Consider the following 18,480-nt stretch of genomic DNA (forward strand, 5'->3'; position numbering starts at 1 on the left):
AGAGACCTTCTAATGAATTTTTGAATTGTTTATCATTACGAATTTTCCACGCTAGATGGGTGACAACGCCGGGAATGAAGGAATTTTCATGGCGGCATAGTTTGTTGTGGGTAAGATTGTGTGAGATTGTGCTAACCTATAGTTCGTTCGGCCTAACGCTGTCGGTAATGGCGGCCGCGGCCATGAGCGATGCGGATTTCATCTATTTTTCAACATGGCGAACCACGACAAAGGACGCAGAAAGTGGGGAGGAATTTCACAAGGTTTCAATTTTTTATAATGTTTTGATTGTGTGAACTTTTTCATCCCAAATTTATCCATCACTTCGTTGTTTGATTGATGAAATTGAAGTTCTGTGGGCTGATGCCTAAATTTTAGTGAGAAAAAGTGCGCAATTCTACGGTATAACCTACAACTTTTCTGTTTAACCTTAAAAAGCAATCTCCCTTCTTTGTCGTTGATATGTAACAATGCAACGCTTTTATTATTGTTCCCTAATTCCAATATAATTTGTCGAGATTTCACAAGATTGTGGTCGAATCCAGTTCGGTTATCGATACGTAAACAATGGCGTGGAGTGATAAATTCGTCTTGGGGTTCAAAATAAAAAAAAACGGAGCATTGCATTAATAAGCGAAAGTGTTTGTGGATAAATTGCGATTATAGAGGTGTTCTAATTAACCTATTTGTCTCTCATTCTGAGGGATTGGAATAGAGGAAAAAAAATTGAATAGCATTTCGTAGTGGAGAAATTCATTGTAAGTACAATGGAATGGAGTCAAATCAATGACATTCCCCGAACATTCGTGATATGTTCTTCAAAAAGAATGGACACGTCTCACGAAATTAGCGATAATCTCACTACGAATCGGTTTCTAGTCAACTTCAAGAAGTAATTCCGATGTCGAATCTCCCTGAAGGGATTAATTCTCATGACAATGGAATGAAAAATAGCTAACGCCATTTTTCTAAAAATGAGCGACATGGCTTTGATCTTTAGTGACGCTATTAAAAATTAATGTTGGAGTTTAGAATAAAATTTGATTCGTGAGTGAACAAACAGTGAACGAAAAATGGTCGTGGACAAATAGCGATTGCTAATGTACTCCACTTAACCTATCAATTTCCGGTGACGATTAAGTTGACCAGCGTTTCGAAGCATAAAAAATAATTCTGATCAAAATAAAATGGATATGGATATATTCATTAAGATGATTTAGAATACCACAAGCGGTGACTGTGACAATAACTAGAAGTATTTATTTACGTATCGTAGTGCTTGCCAATGCCAGAAAGGAAATACGCAGTGATGGTTTCTTGGAAATTACGGTTCGAGAAACATCATACGGATGACGCAAAGCTCCATTCAATTTGATTCCGATCATTAATTAATTCGTTCCTGTGACAATCGATATGTTGTCATTTGAAATGTTTTGCGATAGTAGCTATCGGTTCCTGAATACAGGAACTTCTCTCTTTCTGTGTGAAAATAACTGATTAATACTGTCAATCACAATTTCCCTGTTATCATAATGCCGTAATTTCCAGACAATTCAGACTCAAAAATCGAGAAAGATCGATCAATGGGTGGTCGAGGTATTGGACCGAGGGGGCCCCAGCCCCTGTACACACCAGGGAGCGGTCCCTTGAAAAAAACAGGGCATCAGTGTGACGATTATCCGAACGATACTCCAATATATCGCCACGATAGACCAAAAGCCAGCTCCGTCCAGGATCGATTGAAGGTCTCACAATACAACAACACAAACAATAGTCAAAAGTCTCAGGACAATCTTGCTGACAAGAGGAGTGATGTCCACATAAACTACAGACAGAATAGTGACCAGGGAAAAGGGAATCATTATGGGGATCCGAGGAGAAGAAACAAGAAACCAGAACAGCAGTTGTACGTACCCAAGAAAGTGCAAGAGGCATTGGCTGAGCGAGTTGTAGCTAATAGGTGAACTTAAGCTGTTTTATCCAACTGCTTCCTTATATTTTTCGTCCATTAGTAGCTCATCATATCAGGGTTTAAGTGCATTCAATTTTTTCTCACAGTTGGTACAGATCGCATTAAATACTCAATCGTTTTTACTCATCAAACGTGTCAATTAAAGTGGGGGCGAATATTTTAAATTGAATTTTGAAAATAATAAAAAACCGGAAAAATATTGAATATGAATAGTTCGTTCGACAACTGATGAACGTAATTTTTCGATTTCAGATCGCCACTTCCGCAAACCTGGGATCGTTCCCGTGAACGCGACGACTGGGATACCCAGTCCTCTCGCTCCCACCGTCCGGTCCGTCAAAATCGCCCTCCGGATCCCTCTCGTTCCTCCGATCGTCCCCAAAAGCGTTTTCCACCCCGCAGCAACCGCAAAACCAGTGAAACCGATGACTCCTGGCGTCCCGAGTCCCCCCGCTCCTATCAAAACCACCATCGAAATGTCCGTCAAGGCTCGGAGCCCCCCACGTCCCCTCAACTCTCCCAGAACTACCAGAATCATCATGAGCCACCGAGAATTCGGGACACAAGAAGTGTTGAGCCATCGTACGAAAAATTTCCACGTAAGCCACCTCTAGGTCACAAACACTTGTCCAAAGTCTTCTCAAAATTGGAATCCCTTCCACCTCGGCTTCAACGTAAACATCTCGCCGAGAATGGCATTGACCTTCCACCCCCCAATCCTGAAGAAACATGGGATCCTGCAAAATCGATTTTTTACGCTCAAATTCATCATCAGACTTATTATCCATCTAACCCATCGACCGCTCCTCCACCCCCGCAGCAGTGGTCGAATACCGTTCCAGTCCGTTCACGAGGTCGCGGTCGGCTGCGTCAGGATAACCTCGAGCCTGCCAATCCTCGACCAAGCACACCAGATCAGTACTCAGCCCCTAGTTCGCGATCCCACACACCTAGCCAAGAACTAATGACGCGGTCGTACGAGCGCCGTGGCAGTAATAGCACGATGTACACCAGCATGGAATCCCTCTCACGAATGGACGTGGGTCCCTCCTCCTACAATAGCGATAATTACACAAGAAGAGCACCATCACCGAAACCCAATGACACTTCAGAACATCAAAATTTGGCGAGAGAAAATCAGAATTCATCGACCAGCAGGGGTGAGGTGTTCAGTTCGTTTTCGGACAGGCCCTCGGAGACTCTCGATTGGTCCGAGGAAGTTGAGCTGTCAGAGAGAGCTGAGAATGAACGTTTGAGTCGTAGCTCCTCAATATCTAGCTTCAGGGAAAATGCCAGTATCTCCGGTCATAGTTGCAACGCCCCCGTCAATAGAAATCGCTCGCAGAAGAAGAAAAAACGCGAACGGAGGCGAAGCCGAGGGGACAGGAGCAACAGCAGGGACAAGACACGGGAGAACAGTCATGAGAGAACGAAGAATCAGCAAAATCGGGAGAATGATAACTACAATAATAATCAGAATAACGGGGCTCGAAGGTATGAGAGAAGAGCTGGCAATCGAAATATCATGAATCGCAGTCGAGAGAACAGTAAAGATCGGGGATTTAGTAGAATGAGAAATGAAAATACTGAGGAAAATTGGCGAACGGGGAAGAGAATATCCGTATGCGAATCGGATGATGGAAAACGCCCACCACTGAATACAAATATTAATGCAGTAACTGGGAATCCCCCGGGGAGAATTGATGGACAGACACCGGGGGTTTTGGTACTTCCGGAACAAACGGTGGTATCACCACCTGTATCGAACAAGCTCGACAACAGGGGGCAAGGCTCGGCGAACAGAAAAACTTTGTTCGATCCTAATAATCCGAACAAACCTATTGAAATTGTTCCCTCACCAGGATCGCGAGCCTCTGTGGGAGAGGCTCCCGGACAATTGCCTGGGGGTCAACAGGGATCAGGGCCCTATGTACCCTCCCACTTTCAACAGAGTCTCCAGGTAGATGGGGTTTCACCGACGTATATTGCGGATCAGCTGGTAAATTCCGTGCCTTCTTGGTATGATCCTTGCTCGGAGAGTCTCAGATCAGCGAAAAATCCATGTTTATTGATGGGAATTGAAACGATGGACCGAGAGCTCTATCGACTACTGAGCTCGGGAAGATTGGCTACCAATTGGGATCGCGTTGCATTTCTCAGGCACTCGCTGCAGCAGAGTCTTCAAAATCTTTTGGAAACTGATATGAAGTTCTGTCAGAGTGAGAATGTAGAACAGCATTTTTGGAAAATCTTGTTTTACAATATCATTGAGATGCTGAGGAAGATCGTGGTGAAGGAGGGACCAGCGGGGAGGGAGTTGTGCAAGAGAATTATGCTGAAGATTATTGATGATGGAACGGTTTACTTTGAAAATTTGTTGGTGGTTCTGGAGACAACTTATAAGTTTAAGCTGGAGGTTTTTCTGTCGTCTTCGGAAACATCGAAGGGGTTGGGATTTGTGGGGCTGGCGCTGATCAGTGCTCAGAAGATATTTTTATTCCTGGGGGATTTGGCGAGGTATAAGGAGCAGGCTAATGAAACTACCAATTATGGAAAGTCTAGACGGTGGTATCTCAAGGCACAGCAGATCAATCCGAAGAATGGGAGGCCGTATAATCAACTAGCGCTGCTCGCGCATTATGCGGTGAGTAGAATTTTTTTCCAAATTCTCCCTTCATTATTGAACTCGTTCAGGCTGGAAACTAATTATGTTACGTTTATTCATTTATTTTTCAGAGAAGGAAATTAGATGCCGTTTACTACTACATGCGTTCGTTAATGGCATCAAATCCTCTCCACTCAGCTCGTGAAAGTCTTATTGCATTGTTCGATGAAAATAGGAAGAAGGTAAGTTTCGCAAAAACTTAATGTTTATTAATTTAAGACAATTGTTTCTTCATAAAAATAATTAAATTTTAAATCAATTATTATCAAATAATAATATTAATTTATGAATTTTCTAATGCTGCCAGTATCTCCATTATGTAAGTAATTCAGCAAAAAATTATCGCCTGAATGTTAGATTGTCAATAATTCATTCATTTCATGAGCCGAAGATGTAGAGAAATGCAGGCTATCGCATTAATTTTCATGTTGATATTAATTCATCTCATTCGAGATATGATAAAGAATTTCCTTGAATTAGTTAATTGATGATTGTGATCTTACGTTAATCCAGTACGAGTCTACCGAACGTAAACGTAAGGAAGAGCGTGAGTGGAAGGAACGTGCTCGCATGAAGGAGAAAGAGGGTGCAAATAATTTGAGTGGTGGACTGAGACGTGAGACTTGGATTCATCCGGGTGGTAGACGAATGAGAAGGACAACATCAGCAGCTAGTGCTGCCGAGGCCAAATTGGCTCAGAGTGATCTCGAGGAATTGGCGCAGTTGAGCAGTGTTGAGGTAATTGGTTTCGTCTTTATGGGGGAAATTATTTCAATGTTTCGCGGGTGATCTGGGGGAAGGGGGGAGTTTAAACGGAAGGGGATTTTTATTGTTTAAAAGAGAATCACACGTATTCTACATCAATAAATATATTCAATTAATGAACTTGGATATTCAACAATAAAAATATTGTAATTACATTCGATTCTATTTTTGTCTCAATAATATATTGATCTTGATTTTTCTTTTCAGGTTAATAAGCGGTTCGTGACGTCGTACCTTCACGTCCATGGGAAGCTGATCACAAAAATCGGGTGAGTGTTACTTTTGTTTTTTTTTAAAGAGAAAAAACGAAATACTCGTTTGTTTTTTCTTTTTTCCCTCTTAACTCTTCGTCGGCGATAATTATTGCGTAGGCAGGTGCAAATAGGTATAGGTTTTAAGGGTAAAGTAGACGCGAAAAGTCTTGTGAATTTAATAGTTATTCCGGGAAATTCTCAAGGCGAAAGGGGGGAACAGTCTCGCCACAGGGAAAACAAGGAGAGAAAGGAAAGGCATCGAAAAAAATGGCCAACAATACTTTTATGGTTCACAGGTGTTGAGTGTCGGTTGTAAATTTGAAGAAATGGTGAGAATTTCCATTTCTTTTCTAGTCGTTAGACAATGTTCAGATGACGTCTACGTCATCGTAGAGTCTAATGAATGAATACGTGTACGCGTGCCAGTAGTAATGGCTTCGGACTTACGAGTGAACGACCGTACCTTCATTCACTCGTGAGATTGTAGATTTTGCTTAATATGTTCCTGGAGACTGAAAAAAAATGTAACAGTTTTGAAATTATTTTGAATAATTAAACGTCGTGGGGTAGGTGTCTTATAGATGGGCTATAAGTAATTTAATTGTCGGAGCTGGGCATTAATATCAGAGCATCTTAAAGTTCGCAATGTTCGCCCAAGTGGCGTCGGAAACTTCCCAACACCAGTGAATAATTACTCTGGGAGACTCAAAGGCTGTCTTTGATGGGAAATCAATTCAAACTTTTTCAGTGGCTAGTTGGGACTATCGTGGGATCGGGAATAGAACATACGCGATGAAGGGGAGGTTTACCTGGGGAAAGAATTCTTAGCCCTGCAAAATCTGATTTTGAGGATTTGAATTTTCAAAGGCTAAGATCATTCGATTGTTTCTAAATTTGGATCTTCATTTATTCTTGAAAATTCTGAATACAAAGTTGCAAAGCTTTGCTGTACCATTAGATAGACTATTGAGATAGGAAACTGCAGCAGTAGCATCAAGGAAACGATGTATTCTACTCTAGGTTTCTTATTTCTACATTTCCACAAGAAGCTTGTGACTAGCCATTGCCTGAAGGCCATGAGTCTGGTATTTAAATTTAATTCACAAAGTATTCATTGTTCAATGAAAAAACACACAGGAAAAAACAATATTTACCTCATTACTGAAATCGTATACTCGCATAAGCAAAGTAATAAGCTATTTGAAATTGTTATGGATGAGATGAGAGTGAAACTTCTCCATAATTTCTCATAAATAATGAAATGAAAAAAAGGACAAAAATTCAAGAAATAATCCTATTGTTGAAATAAGATTTGCTACTGAAATGCCTTCTGCGAATAGCCATCAAGTTATTTCCTGATTGTGGATAATTTTCAACAAGTCATCTCCAAAAAACTACAGAATAGCTATTAAATTCCTTGTGTGGGTTTAACTATTGGCTACGAGCCCTCTTGATTGTTTTTCCTCTCCTATTCTCCACGTGTTTCAACCGTTAACTTCGCCATTCTCCCTCTTCAACTCTTCATCCTCAATTTGTACTTCATTTTCTTAGGAACGAAGTATCAATGACCTGACATAAAGTGAAAAGTCCAGGAATAATATGTATTCAACGGTTTCTAGTCTTCAGGAGCCGTTAAGATCGCATACAAATTTGTTTCCATTGAAAACTAATTTTCAGGTTTTCACTTACGAAGGCCTGGGGACACTGTCAAAAATCGCTCCTCCAAATTCTAATAGTTATTCATATTCAGAATTATCATTGATAATTATTATTATCGATCGAAAGCAAAAATAGGAGGGTTTGGCGTGAGTGTGGTATAGGATTCCAATAGAAGATGTAGCTGTGGAGACCAGAGGGTAGTCCGTGCGTGAATGTCGCTGCGTCAGCTAATGTCGCACAGCTTCTCACAATTTCTACTAGGACTGGGGGGCGTAGCCCCCTGGTAATGGCATGTTACTATATGAGCGAACAAAAGTAGTTGTTGACGTGTGTCTGTAATCACCCTCATCAGGAAATACAATTTTTTCACATGCATCTTACGATATTCTTCGATGCATGCGACTAGTGCCTCTTTTTCACGTGCAGTACAAAATATATTTTGCCACATCATCTTCACAGAGTTCGATTATCAGATTCATTACACTATCTCCTGTCGAAGCAATCCATTCCAGGACCCAATACTCCAATAGGGAAATGGAATAAAAAAATCTGTTGTTGCGAGCTTACCTGCTAACGTTGGAGCAGTGTTGAAGTCAATAAATTATTAAATTCAATTTCACATGCCTCGTACTGGAAGGCAAATGACTAATTTATGAAAAAAAAATTGCTGACTGTGTTGTGAGGAAGGCAGCTCGGCACTCAGTTTTTTTACCTCCAAAATATTGAGTAAGTGACCTCTTCTCCACCGAATCTTATAATACCCAAGGTCTAACTCATCATCCACCAATGGTCCACCTTAGTCTAACCTCCTCCCTCTTTTTTTTTACATTTATTTTGAAGAAATCAACCTTTTTTCCATCTCATCCACCTGCCATAATAACCATGGTGTAATCTCGTAGTGGCTTTGCCCTCGGTAAATCATATCCGGAGTTGTTTCAACCAATTACCGGTGGAGTTCAGGGGCTTCACTTTTCTTCGTTTCGCAATTAGACTGGGCTCGATACGATACGTATGAGCCATTATAAATATCACATAAGAGTAGGGAACATTGACCTTGGCCTTGGTTCAATTACTTTCTCCAGTCATTGGTCCTGTAATCATTCACCGAAAGTCTGCCCCTCGGTTGACCTTGATCACTGGCTAACTAAAATCAAAAATTCCGTGAATGAGAAAATAAATAAATAAAATGATGATAAAGGTGATGTGAATATCCACCACTATGTTATTCAAAATCTCATAACTCTCATTTTATAGTCTTGGAGTTTGATGAAAGGGAAAACTTGGGAGAGTTTGATTTCCAATGGTTGCCATTGGAAAGGTGGTTTGTCCGAGTGGCCGATATTTGCATCTCGTAAAATCAAATAGCCACCACTTTTATTCACCATCGAATGCTATATCGAGTAACACAGTAAACTACAATCATGAACAAAAGGCATTATTTTATCCTTCGGTCCATCGTTCTTCTTCAGCATCCTAACTTTGTATTTTTTTATGGCTTTTTTTCTTTTCATCCTTTTGGTTATTGAACCTATAGACCATAACATCGTCTAATGATATGCTGTCTCAGAGGAGAAAGAGCCAATGTTAAATGGATGGCCTAGGGTATCCATCAGAAAGGACTTGAAATCATCTGTACAGGATACCCAGACGCACGATTAGCAGTACCATTCTGCACATAATCATAATGAAATGTATCCCCCATCACTGGATACCTTAACTCTTTTGCACTAGAGGAAGAAAGAGAGATTGTTCATGAGTAAAAGGGGGAGTAGAAAGACTATACTGGTTGGGTTACTCTCGGCCAACATCGTGTTTTCTTGGGGGAGGTGGGGCTGAAGAAGGGGGGGAGGGGGGAGGGGGCAAGACGGTAAAAATGTTAATTGACAATTGCGTGGCGCCACTACCCAACCACTAGGCCGATGTACATCGAGTGCTACTACATACCGGGTGTTCTTATCACCACTGAAAGTACTAAATCATTGATATTTTAATTGTGAAATTGTTGGAATATTGGAGATTCAAGGGGTAATGGGTAACATCGAAGAACATGTCTGGGAGGATGATGAAATTGCTGGGAACATTGTTGGAGGTACTGGACAGAGGGTCCGATGGAATTTTTTTTTTTTTGTGAGGAGTAGATGACACATGTGTTTGGGAAAAATTCTTGGTTGAATTTAAAAAATTGTCAGTTTAAAATTATCAAAATGGGGAGGGCTGAGGGAGGAAAAATCACTTGGCAGTGCGTGGTTATTTTTTTTAAGAGACTCATGACTCGAACATTGACAAACAATCAGGGGAAAAAGTGGTATAAACCTAATCCAGGAGACGTGAGATCTGGAGGGTTTAAGCTCCCCAGGAACTTTATGATCAAATTTTTTATTAGATTTTTCACTCGAGTTTGTGAGATCGTTTTTCACCCCTTAAAGTTTGAGGTAATGGTTGTACAGTGGATTATAACTATTGTATGTTCTTTACGTCAGTAACAGTAAAATATTAGTTGAAAAAAAAATCGAAATCTTCTCACGGGTTTCCAAGAAATTGTTATGATTCATTCAAGGTGATTCACTGTCGAAACAATAGCCGAAGTACTTGGATATCCTCAAGTTGTCTAGTAGTTCAGGTCCGTATACATCAGACACCTCAAACTTATTTCCCTAATTATACCAAACTCCATAACTGATGAAATTAATGATATTTCAATCAACAATTAATCGCCCATTTATCCCCAATATCTCGTAATCCGATGCTAGCGTGAAATACTCAAAGTTCTCCAACCTGAACCACTACCATCTCACGTGTGAGATCAGAGTGAGATCACTGATGGTCGTTTACCCGGGCCTCGTGTGACGACCCCGCCCGCTTCAAGGACACACAACACCGTGGCAAACAGCCATCTACCAGTGATTCGCAAGTCTTATATCCACCCAACCAATGCATGTGGTATGTGTGTGTGTATATATATGTGTCTGTAGCACACTGGATTCAGAATTCCCCATGAGTTGTCCCATTGGAGATGTACCCAACATTGAATGTCGTCGATTAGCCGTTGTGTCAACTTCTCCACGTCATTTTGTCCACGAGAAGAATTGGCATTGTCCACCTGACTTTATTTTATTCTATTTATCATCAATCTTCGCTTTCATTCTGTTCGTCGAAGATGTCGACTGACTTTTTTTTCTTTTTTCATCACAGCATGTCCATTGCCTGGCATTTCAGGCCATGTACCCTGGACATTTTCTATTCCATTTATTTTTATTTTCATACCTCACTTACCAGCCACCCCCTTTGACGTTAACACTCGATGGTTTAAACAATTTATTGCTTCGATTCAATCATAGATGGATGGAGTAATGGTACATGACAAATAATTGTGATATTCTGGGAAATATCGAGCCACTGATGTGGAAAATGGTTCAGGTGAAGTACTTGAAGGAATACAAAAGTGTTTGTGAAAATAGAATATGGATAATGGAGGACTAGTTGCACTCCCTTGGTGGCTGGTTAGGGATGTGATGCTATGGTCTGTTTTTAGACAAGCCACTGCTTAACGAGACAGTCTTTCGAATAAGTAGTTGGTAAGACCACCCAGCTAGTTCCGGTTCGTTACACCCCCGTTTCTACAGCCCATCGTCATCACTCGTTGAAAAATTATCTCACAAAATGGCGTCTGACCATCAATAAAATCACTCACGAGTATGAATACATTGTCTAGATGGTTTTTCCCTTCGTTTGGAAGCCCTTGCTTGGGTGGAATTTAAGGTCTGGAGTGGTAATGTCAGAAATAGAAAATAATAATTAGGGGAGGGATTGGGATTTTGTAATTCATGCAAATTCATGTAATCACAGGTGTTTCGTTTAACGTTAATGAAAAATTTACAGTTTCGTATTAAGAATTATTAAATTAATCAGGGATCGGATGTTAGATTATCAATTATCTTGTGATTTTTTTCGTTTAGATGAGGATATTTAAATCATAATCAATTTTAATAGCCAATCATTTATTAATCAGTTTTAATGGCCATCTCTGTAGCTGATGCTATACAAGAGCAATTTTCCAGATGGTTTTTATCGCTCTGTCAAAATGCTTGATATATTCAGTACTTAACCTCGATGTTAGTCAAGTTGTTTACAGTGGTTAAAATATATTCACCCTTGGCTCTACGAAAGGGATAATCCAGCGATTAATAATAACCACTTCATAATCCTCACGCGTGATTTTAAGGTCATCCGGACAATTTAACTGAAAAAATTGAAATTGTACCTGATCCAAGGATTTATACGGGTACATTGTGATATTGAAATATTTAATGAATAAATTTACATTATTTTTTAGTCTCTACACAGTACATTAATGTTGTTTGATGCAAGGCCACTTCAAGTTGGTGTGGGAAATTAAAAGGGGGATAGAAATCAATTTTGTCTGGTTTTTCACCCTCTTGTCGTCTTTTTGAATGGAAACGTTGCCTCCCTGGTTCTTTATTCGGCTCTTCACTTCCACCCTTCCACCCTTCGTATATATCTTTAATGGATTTCAGTGTGGCGCCTCTTTTACTCACTCGTGAGTAAACATTTGTCTTGCTCTAATCGAAAATCCAAGTGTCGTAAACACATTCTGGGAAAATAACTATTTCTCTGCCTCTTCTTCCTCGGGATGGTGCAAAAAAGGGGATGATTCTCAGTTGAATTACATGGACAGAGAGCTCGGATGAAAAATGCTCCGATGAACAATTGTCGGAACATTTGGATATCCTGAGGGCGATAAAGTAATATTGAAAATCGATATTCCTCGATTACTTGAGTCGTTTGGTAATTTTTCTTCATTCTATTTTTTCAATGTTTATCGAGAGGTTCTCAACTTCAGTTTATCGTTTTATGGTATGATGATTCGAAGGGCCGATAAAACGAATGAATGAGTTTAAAGCATTGCTCTAGGTTATATTCACCATAATTTTTATACACCTAATAATATATCAGGGCTTTCCTGGGGATTTACCTATCGTGCATGATACCCTTTCGAGACTAATGGGTCATTATGGTCATTTCAATGTCGTGTATTCGCGCTTGCATTACTGACAAGGACGATGGTGATACTTAACCTCAAACCCCCGGCTTATTCATTGACGAGGGGAGGAGAGAAAAAAATGAGGAGCTGAGGGATTCGATTTCTACGTCGTCAAGATGATTTTAATCTGCTTGCAATGTGGATAATCCAGAAATAGAACACGCATGTACTATCTATATCTGTATAAATATAAATTCATTGAATTTCACTTTTTACTCAACTCTCGAGTCTCTTCTCTTAAGATCCTGTAATCCAGATAAAACGATGAGAGGAGGTGGAATTACATTTCTATCACGCTTCGTAGATTGTATCAACCAGCATCCCGTCGCGACTCGATTAATTGTTCTATCGATAATCTCGTCTCCCGCTGTGGGGCACGTAAAAATACCTGAAAAAATAATATGTGAAGTAAAATTCAATGAATAAGGGAGAAGTTATAATCTTAATAAACCTTATCAGTAAATTCACTGCCGAGTAAATTCGTTATGAGTCTGATCATCCAACGACGATAATTTTAAATGAAAAAATTACATTTAAATATAATTCGATATCTAGTTGGTCCATTATCAAACTGATACACGGAATAACGATTATTGATACGACAAAGTCAGTCAAATGGAGAATGTGTATATGTACACAAAATGGCGATTGGCTATCGGAATATGGCGCCTATTCCTAAACTGTGTATTCGTTATTCGGCGAAAAATAGCTGTTGCTGATAAGAGAGTGAGACGACTAGGTGGCGCCACAGGAATAAACCTGTTATGTTTATCGTTATTATTTTTATTTCAGTTACTCTCGTGTTTAACAGCGATTTGCATTTAACGGTGTGTCCATTTTGTTTGTCATTTTTAATGCACTATCAATCGTTGAGATTAAGATATCTGTGATGAAGTGGTGAGAGCTGGAGATGGCGTAAAAGCTCAGAAAGCTTACACGGTGAAAAAAGATGAATAAAAGTTATCGGAAATTTCTGCAAATGATGATTTTGTTGAACTATCGAACGTCAATGCAAAATCATTTCATTCAACTTTTAACTATAATAATCCGTAAGTTTTTTTTATAAAATAACGTCTCGATTGAGCGCTTCATTATGTATATTAACCTGCAAAAACATATCAAGCCTTTATTACGCGTTGAGTCGTTTGTGATCTAAAAATATCTGATGGTAGTAGGGTTATCGTAATAAATAACATGATTTGCCCCGTGTATTATTTACAGCCCACTGGCTATCTGGGCGTTGTACGATGATGATCCCTCGGGCGATGTGATCGTAAACCAAAACAGCTTTAATGCAAAGTGGTATCTCTTTTTGTTATGTGGTGGAATGAGGTGGAGGGCGAGAGGGCTGATAAAATTACTGAGCTTTATGGCCGTGTCATCGTACAATTTCTTTTGGTTGAGTGCACCGAGGTATAGGGATAGCTGGCGGTGATGGAAAAAAAAATTTTTAAACTTGAAGAGGATAATTGGTGTAGAGGAATAGGGTCAGGGCACGAGGGAGTGACGAATTGACGGGCTTTTAGGAAAATATGGGAATTATTTCTGATTGTGAATCACCTGGTGGCGGCCAAATGCGTCACACAGTCAGGCTTTCCTGAATATCCTCACGTATCCTTTATTCAATAGTCATAAATTTCTTGATTCTTTTACGATGCGATGAGACATTGCCGGTTACTCTTATGGGAAGGCACTATTTAGTAACGGAAAAAATGACCCCGTGATTCTTCTCACACGCGAGGAAGCATCATCGGGGAGAAGAGAAAATAAAACAAATGGGGGTATCTCCACCCAGTCCAACACAGGCGGTAAGATCGTGTCGCTGTGCAATGCCTCCAGTGTGTCTCACTTTTACCTTCTTCAGCATCCATGATATATTTTCCACTCATTCCCTCAATTTTTTTTTTTCACCTCTTCCCCGAGGCAGAAAATACCACAAAAATATCCTGAAGCGTGTTCTTTGGTACAAGTGAAGGACGATTGAACAGTAAAAGAAAATGTACAATTTTGACTCTTACTCTTCTTCAGGAACGCGTCTCTTAGCCTGAGTCGTTCACTAATGGCCTACTAATTTGAATATAATGATCCTGGGAGTGGATGGTTACCTGTGTGGTAAAATGATTGAGAAGTTTCGATGATATGGGATGAAAAATAATGGGGCAGAAAGGGGAGGGGAGGCTCTGATTCGAATGGAGGGTTAGGCATCAGTGGCACGGTTATGGCGCCCTGTGCCCACGCAATGAGGTATCTGTGGGTCAAGCCCCCGATGATCTATGGAATACACTGATGCCCCGTTATCCGTTAAAGTGCAAACTTGTTAGTCACACTAGAGGTCGGGCTCAATGGAATAAACCTTCTCATTCGCTTTATTTAACGTTCCTTAGTCTGCCGTTATGCTCTGAAATTTCTGTCGTTATTTTGCAAAATTTTGGTGAGAGAGGGAAAGAAAAATTTGAATTTGATTATGGGATGATAGGGGTGTCCTTCAACTGTTCGAGCTCATCCTATTGAGCAGTTGGAAACTCGAATGTGTATTACCCATCAATAATTAGTTCAGAAGAACAATTTAATTTTCAAACAAAACCATTAAATGCAGAATATCATCAATAGGCGCCGCAAAATTTGAAAAAATTATGGAGACAATCCTGAAAATCAAGACTTTTCTCTATAATTTTATCAAGTTGTATATCACATTCTGGGTTCGTTGTACCCAGCTGGGGGAAGACACCACCGCACTCCATAAAATCCCACATCTAACAACAAATTCAGAGTGTGAGGATCAGTTTACGATCCTCACCTTATCCCATCTAATGATCACGTGATGATTATTTCATTAAGTTTCATTGGTAACTTCACACTGGAGTCACAAAGCTGCCGCCTGCACCTTAAAAGCATTAATAAAAAATTAAATATGTGAATTCACGATTTTTCCACGTTATAATTCTCACGTAGCATATATACACACAAGTTGGTAAGTTTACTCGGTTGGTATAACCACTGATAAACACTATAACACTGTTACCTCTACACATTTACACAACTTGTCGCGTCTATGTTTCGTGGAAAGCGTTAAAATAAAGTTATGACCAACCAACGTCTGGGTGAGAGAAGGGCCTCCAAGTGTATATGTATGGTGATGGCGGTTGGGCTGCAAATACACTTTGAAAGTATGATATTTTTCAAAAGCCTTGTCCATATGACACATGAAAAAACATTTGAGAATAAGAGGACTAGAAAAAGGAAGAAAATCAAATGTAAGAAACGAGGGAAAAACATTTGTAGGTAGACATAAGATGACGTTGAAATGCCATGTTTTATGACTCGTGCAATATACTGAAATTAGAATATTATCTTTCACGTGCTTGTGAACTGTTAATAACCCTAGATCTTTACGGCTGTTGGAGACTAGGGTGGTTAACTCATCAAATATATAATCTTGTGAGCATTCAGCGAAAATTCGTGCGGTGGAGAATACACTGAGAGAATGAATCTTACGGTGGGGTATGGTAATCATTCTGGTTCTTCCCAGAACTGTCAATGGAGGAGTGAATATTGGACAGAGGTCTGGAAACATTTTAAGGGTTCACATTCTATCAGATGATTGATTTGGTCTTATCATGTCGAGCTGGTCTGTCTGATGGGTGGGGGCCCTGAATCACTGGGGGATTTTTTAAAAATTCATTGTCTCAGGATAATTGCCGGAGCCAATACTGAGATATTCCACTTGGCATCTCTTTTGCTCTGACAGACCTAGATTTTCTCAAAAAAAAAATTTGTTCATGAAATATCGAAAGCATTCAATCATAGAAAACTCCCACAGGACATGAAAATGCCAGCAATTTGCCCTCAGGTACTGCACCAACGTCAGTTGGGATTTTTCGATTGCTCCCTGATAATCTTCCCCATAGGCAGCTTTGAATGGCTACAGCATTTCCGGGATTTGATAACTGCCGTTAATGCACTAGTGTAACATTGAAGATGGTCAATTAGGTACATTTTATCGATCCTAAGTGAATACTAGTAGTCGCGTTATATTTTCAATTCATTGGCCAATGAACATATCTGTGCGATAAAAAAAAAACTATAAAATGTGGTTTTGTACACGATATAAACTTTGCACGGATGAACGATCAAGCACCGTAAATCGATTAGGGCCATACCAACCACCATTATATTTTCTGACGTATTCCGAGTCATTTGCCATTTTTCACCATAATATTTCTCACAGCCAGTTAATGTGAAATGGGGGAAAAATGAATAAAAAAACCAGAATAAGGTGTTTAATGTTACCATCAAACCGTTGACAATAATTACTCTATTCCACGGCGTGTGTTTCTATGAAATACTTTGGGATTACTCATAAGTGTCTTCAACGGATTTGTGATGAAAATTATAGAGGGGGAGAAAAAGACAATTATCATAAAAAAATGTGAATTTAATGGTGTCCTAGAAAAGTTGTAGATTCCATTAAGGAACTTTACACTCATATCCACGGTTTCCCACACCGTTGCTGGATGTTTTAAAATGGCTATTCGGCGGGCCCGATCAAAAGTTCCCTAGGCACGGTTATACCACTCGTTTTACTAACGGTACATGGACACATCGGCCAGCCAATCACCCAAGTCAAGTAGAGGGGGAGTATTAAAAGAAGAAAACAACAGTAATCCGTAAAGTCTTGTACATTCAATGGGACAGTGTGCCAATATACCATTACAAAAATTGTAGATACCATTTGATCTAAACATTAGTTATGGCAATCAGAATATTTTCAAGTTGAACATTTGCGATGGTAGATAATGAGGATTCATCAGTGTTGGGAAAAAATATAAATTTTACCCAACTTGACTCTGTGCATCAACCCCTCGGGGCTATTACGTCATTCCAATTCTCCTCGACTATTTCAAGTTAAGTATTAGGGTTACTAGCGGGTAAGGACTCCCCATATACAAAGTGAGACGTTACCAACCGTAAATTTGCCACTGCAGCATATCCATGTGCTGGATACTGTGGGAAAGATAACTATGCTTGTAATGTCCCTCCGTATTTACGTGAATTCCACGGAGGAAGGAGATCCCAGTAAAAAGAAATAACTAAACAAACTCCTTATGTAACATTCTAGATGAAGTTATCGCAATTTCAAAGTTATTATCACCCAATCTTTAAATTTCACGTGGGTAAAATTGAAAGAATCACTTAGTAGTTACTCGACGAATATCAGGTGCTAATCGTTGCAATATCCTGATCACTGCCCACGTCCCAAAGTATCCGGCCAGATGCTGGGTTTTCCCTTAATAGACTCAGTTAGTCCTCACCCTGAGGGTATCAGCGCTAATTGCATCCTCGCAACCTAGCAAATTGCCTGAAATCACTCTGAATCATTACCATCTCACAGATGAATTGATGCTTTACACCGAGAGGAAAATATAATTTTCCCAATCCTATTTGTTTTCGATAAACAAATGTACGAACTTTTCGCTTTAAATTATCATCAACAGAATTTTTAATTGACAAAGTTATATTTTTCTCTCAGTGAACCGAGAGTTCCATCAAGACCCCCGAATCCTAGATCAAAAAAATCCTAATTTTCAAAAACAAGATGAACTCGTACATGTTTTTGACAATTAACGATCTCTGTTCTCGCCTTCCCCATCTTTTGAATTTGGATTCATTTTAATTTCATGTTCTCATGCAAAAATTAGTTTAAATTAGCATCAATTGATGTCCAACTAAGACTGCACGACAGGACTTCATTTCAGATAAAGAATTTATATGGTATATAAATTTAGTTCTCCCATTATTTCCTACTAGAAAATAGGATATGCTTATTAAGCAGGTACGAGTAAATATATCGAATATGAAACCCTCGATGGCACAGTAAATTCTCATCATTACATATGGTGTTTCTAATCGAATACACGATGAACCTGCTCCTAACTTAACCATCGTCTAATGTCTCGTTTCAGTTGAAGTTCTGTAACTCGTTTGCTCGTTTACTCGTTTACTCGACCGATATGTCCACCTCTATCCCGGTAATGTCGTGTGCGTTTAGTGTAAGGTAAAGGTAGCAAATGGAATAGGGTAGGATATGGTAAAAAAATGATAG

General features: G+C 39.6%; 1 protein-coding gene across 9 annotated transcripts in view; it reads left to right on the forward strand.

Annotated features, from left to right (window-relative positions):
• Positions 1 to 157: 157 nt before the first annotated feature.
• LOC135159941 (telomerase-binding protein EST1A-like) overlaps positions 158 to 18,480 on the forward strand; it is a 110,107-nt gene continuing 91,784 nt past the window's right edge. For 4 of the 9 annotated variants that reach the window (XM_064116012.1, XM_064116014.1, XM_064116013.1 and 1 more), the window contains exons 1-7: positions 158 to 263; positions 1,549 to 1,960; positions 2,225 to 4,616; positions 4,709 to 4,819; positions 4,945 to 4,956; positions 5,151 to 5,375; positions 5,610 to 5,671. In XM_064116012.1, the coding sequence (XP_063972082.1) occupies positions 215 to 263; positions 1,549 to 1,960; positions 2,225 to 4,616; positions 4,709 to 4,819; positions 4,945 to 4,956; positions 5,151 to 5,375; positions 5,610 to 5,671 (3,263 nt within the window). In that variant the 5' untranslated portion in view covers positions 158 to 214. Of the gene's footprint in view, positions 403 to 461; positions 759 to 1,548; positions 1,961 to 2,224; positions 4,617 to 4,708; positions 4,820 to 4,944; positions 4,957 to 5,150; positions 5,376 to 5,609; positions 5,672 to 18,480 lie in introns of those variants that run through there. The other 5 variants (XM_064116008.1, XM_064116011.1, XM_064116009.1 and 2 more) reach the window with 5 other exon arrangements.

This window comes from Diachasmimorpha longicaudata, chromosome 3 (assembly GCF_034640455.1).
Source record: "Diachasmimorpha longicaudata isolate KC_UGA_2023 chromosome 3, iyDiaLong2, whole genome shotgun sequence".
NCBI lineage: Eukaryota > Metazoa > Arthropoda > Insecta > Hymenoptera > Braconidae > Diachasmimorpha > Diachasmimorpha longicaudata.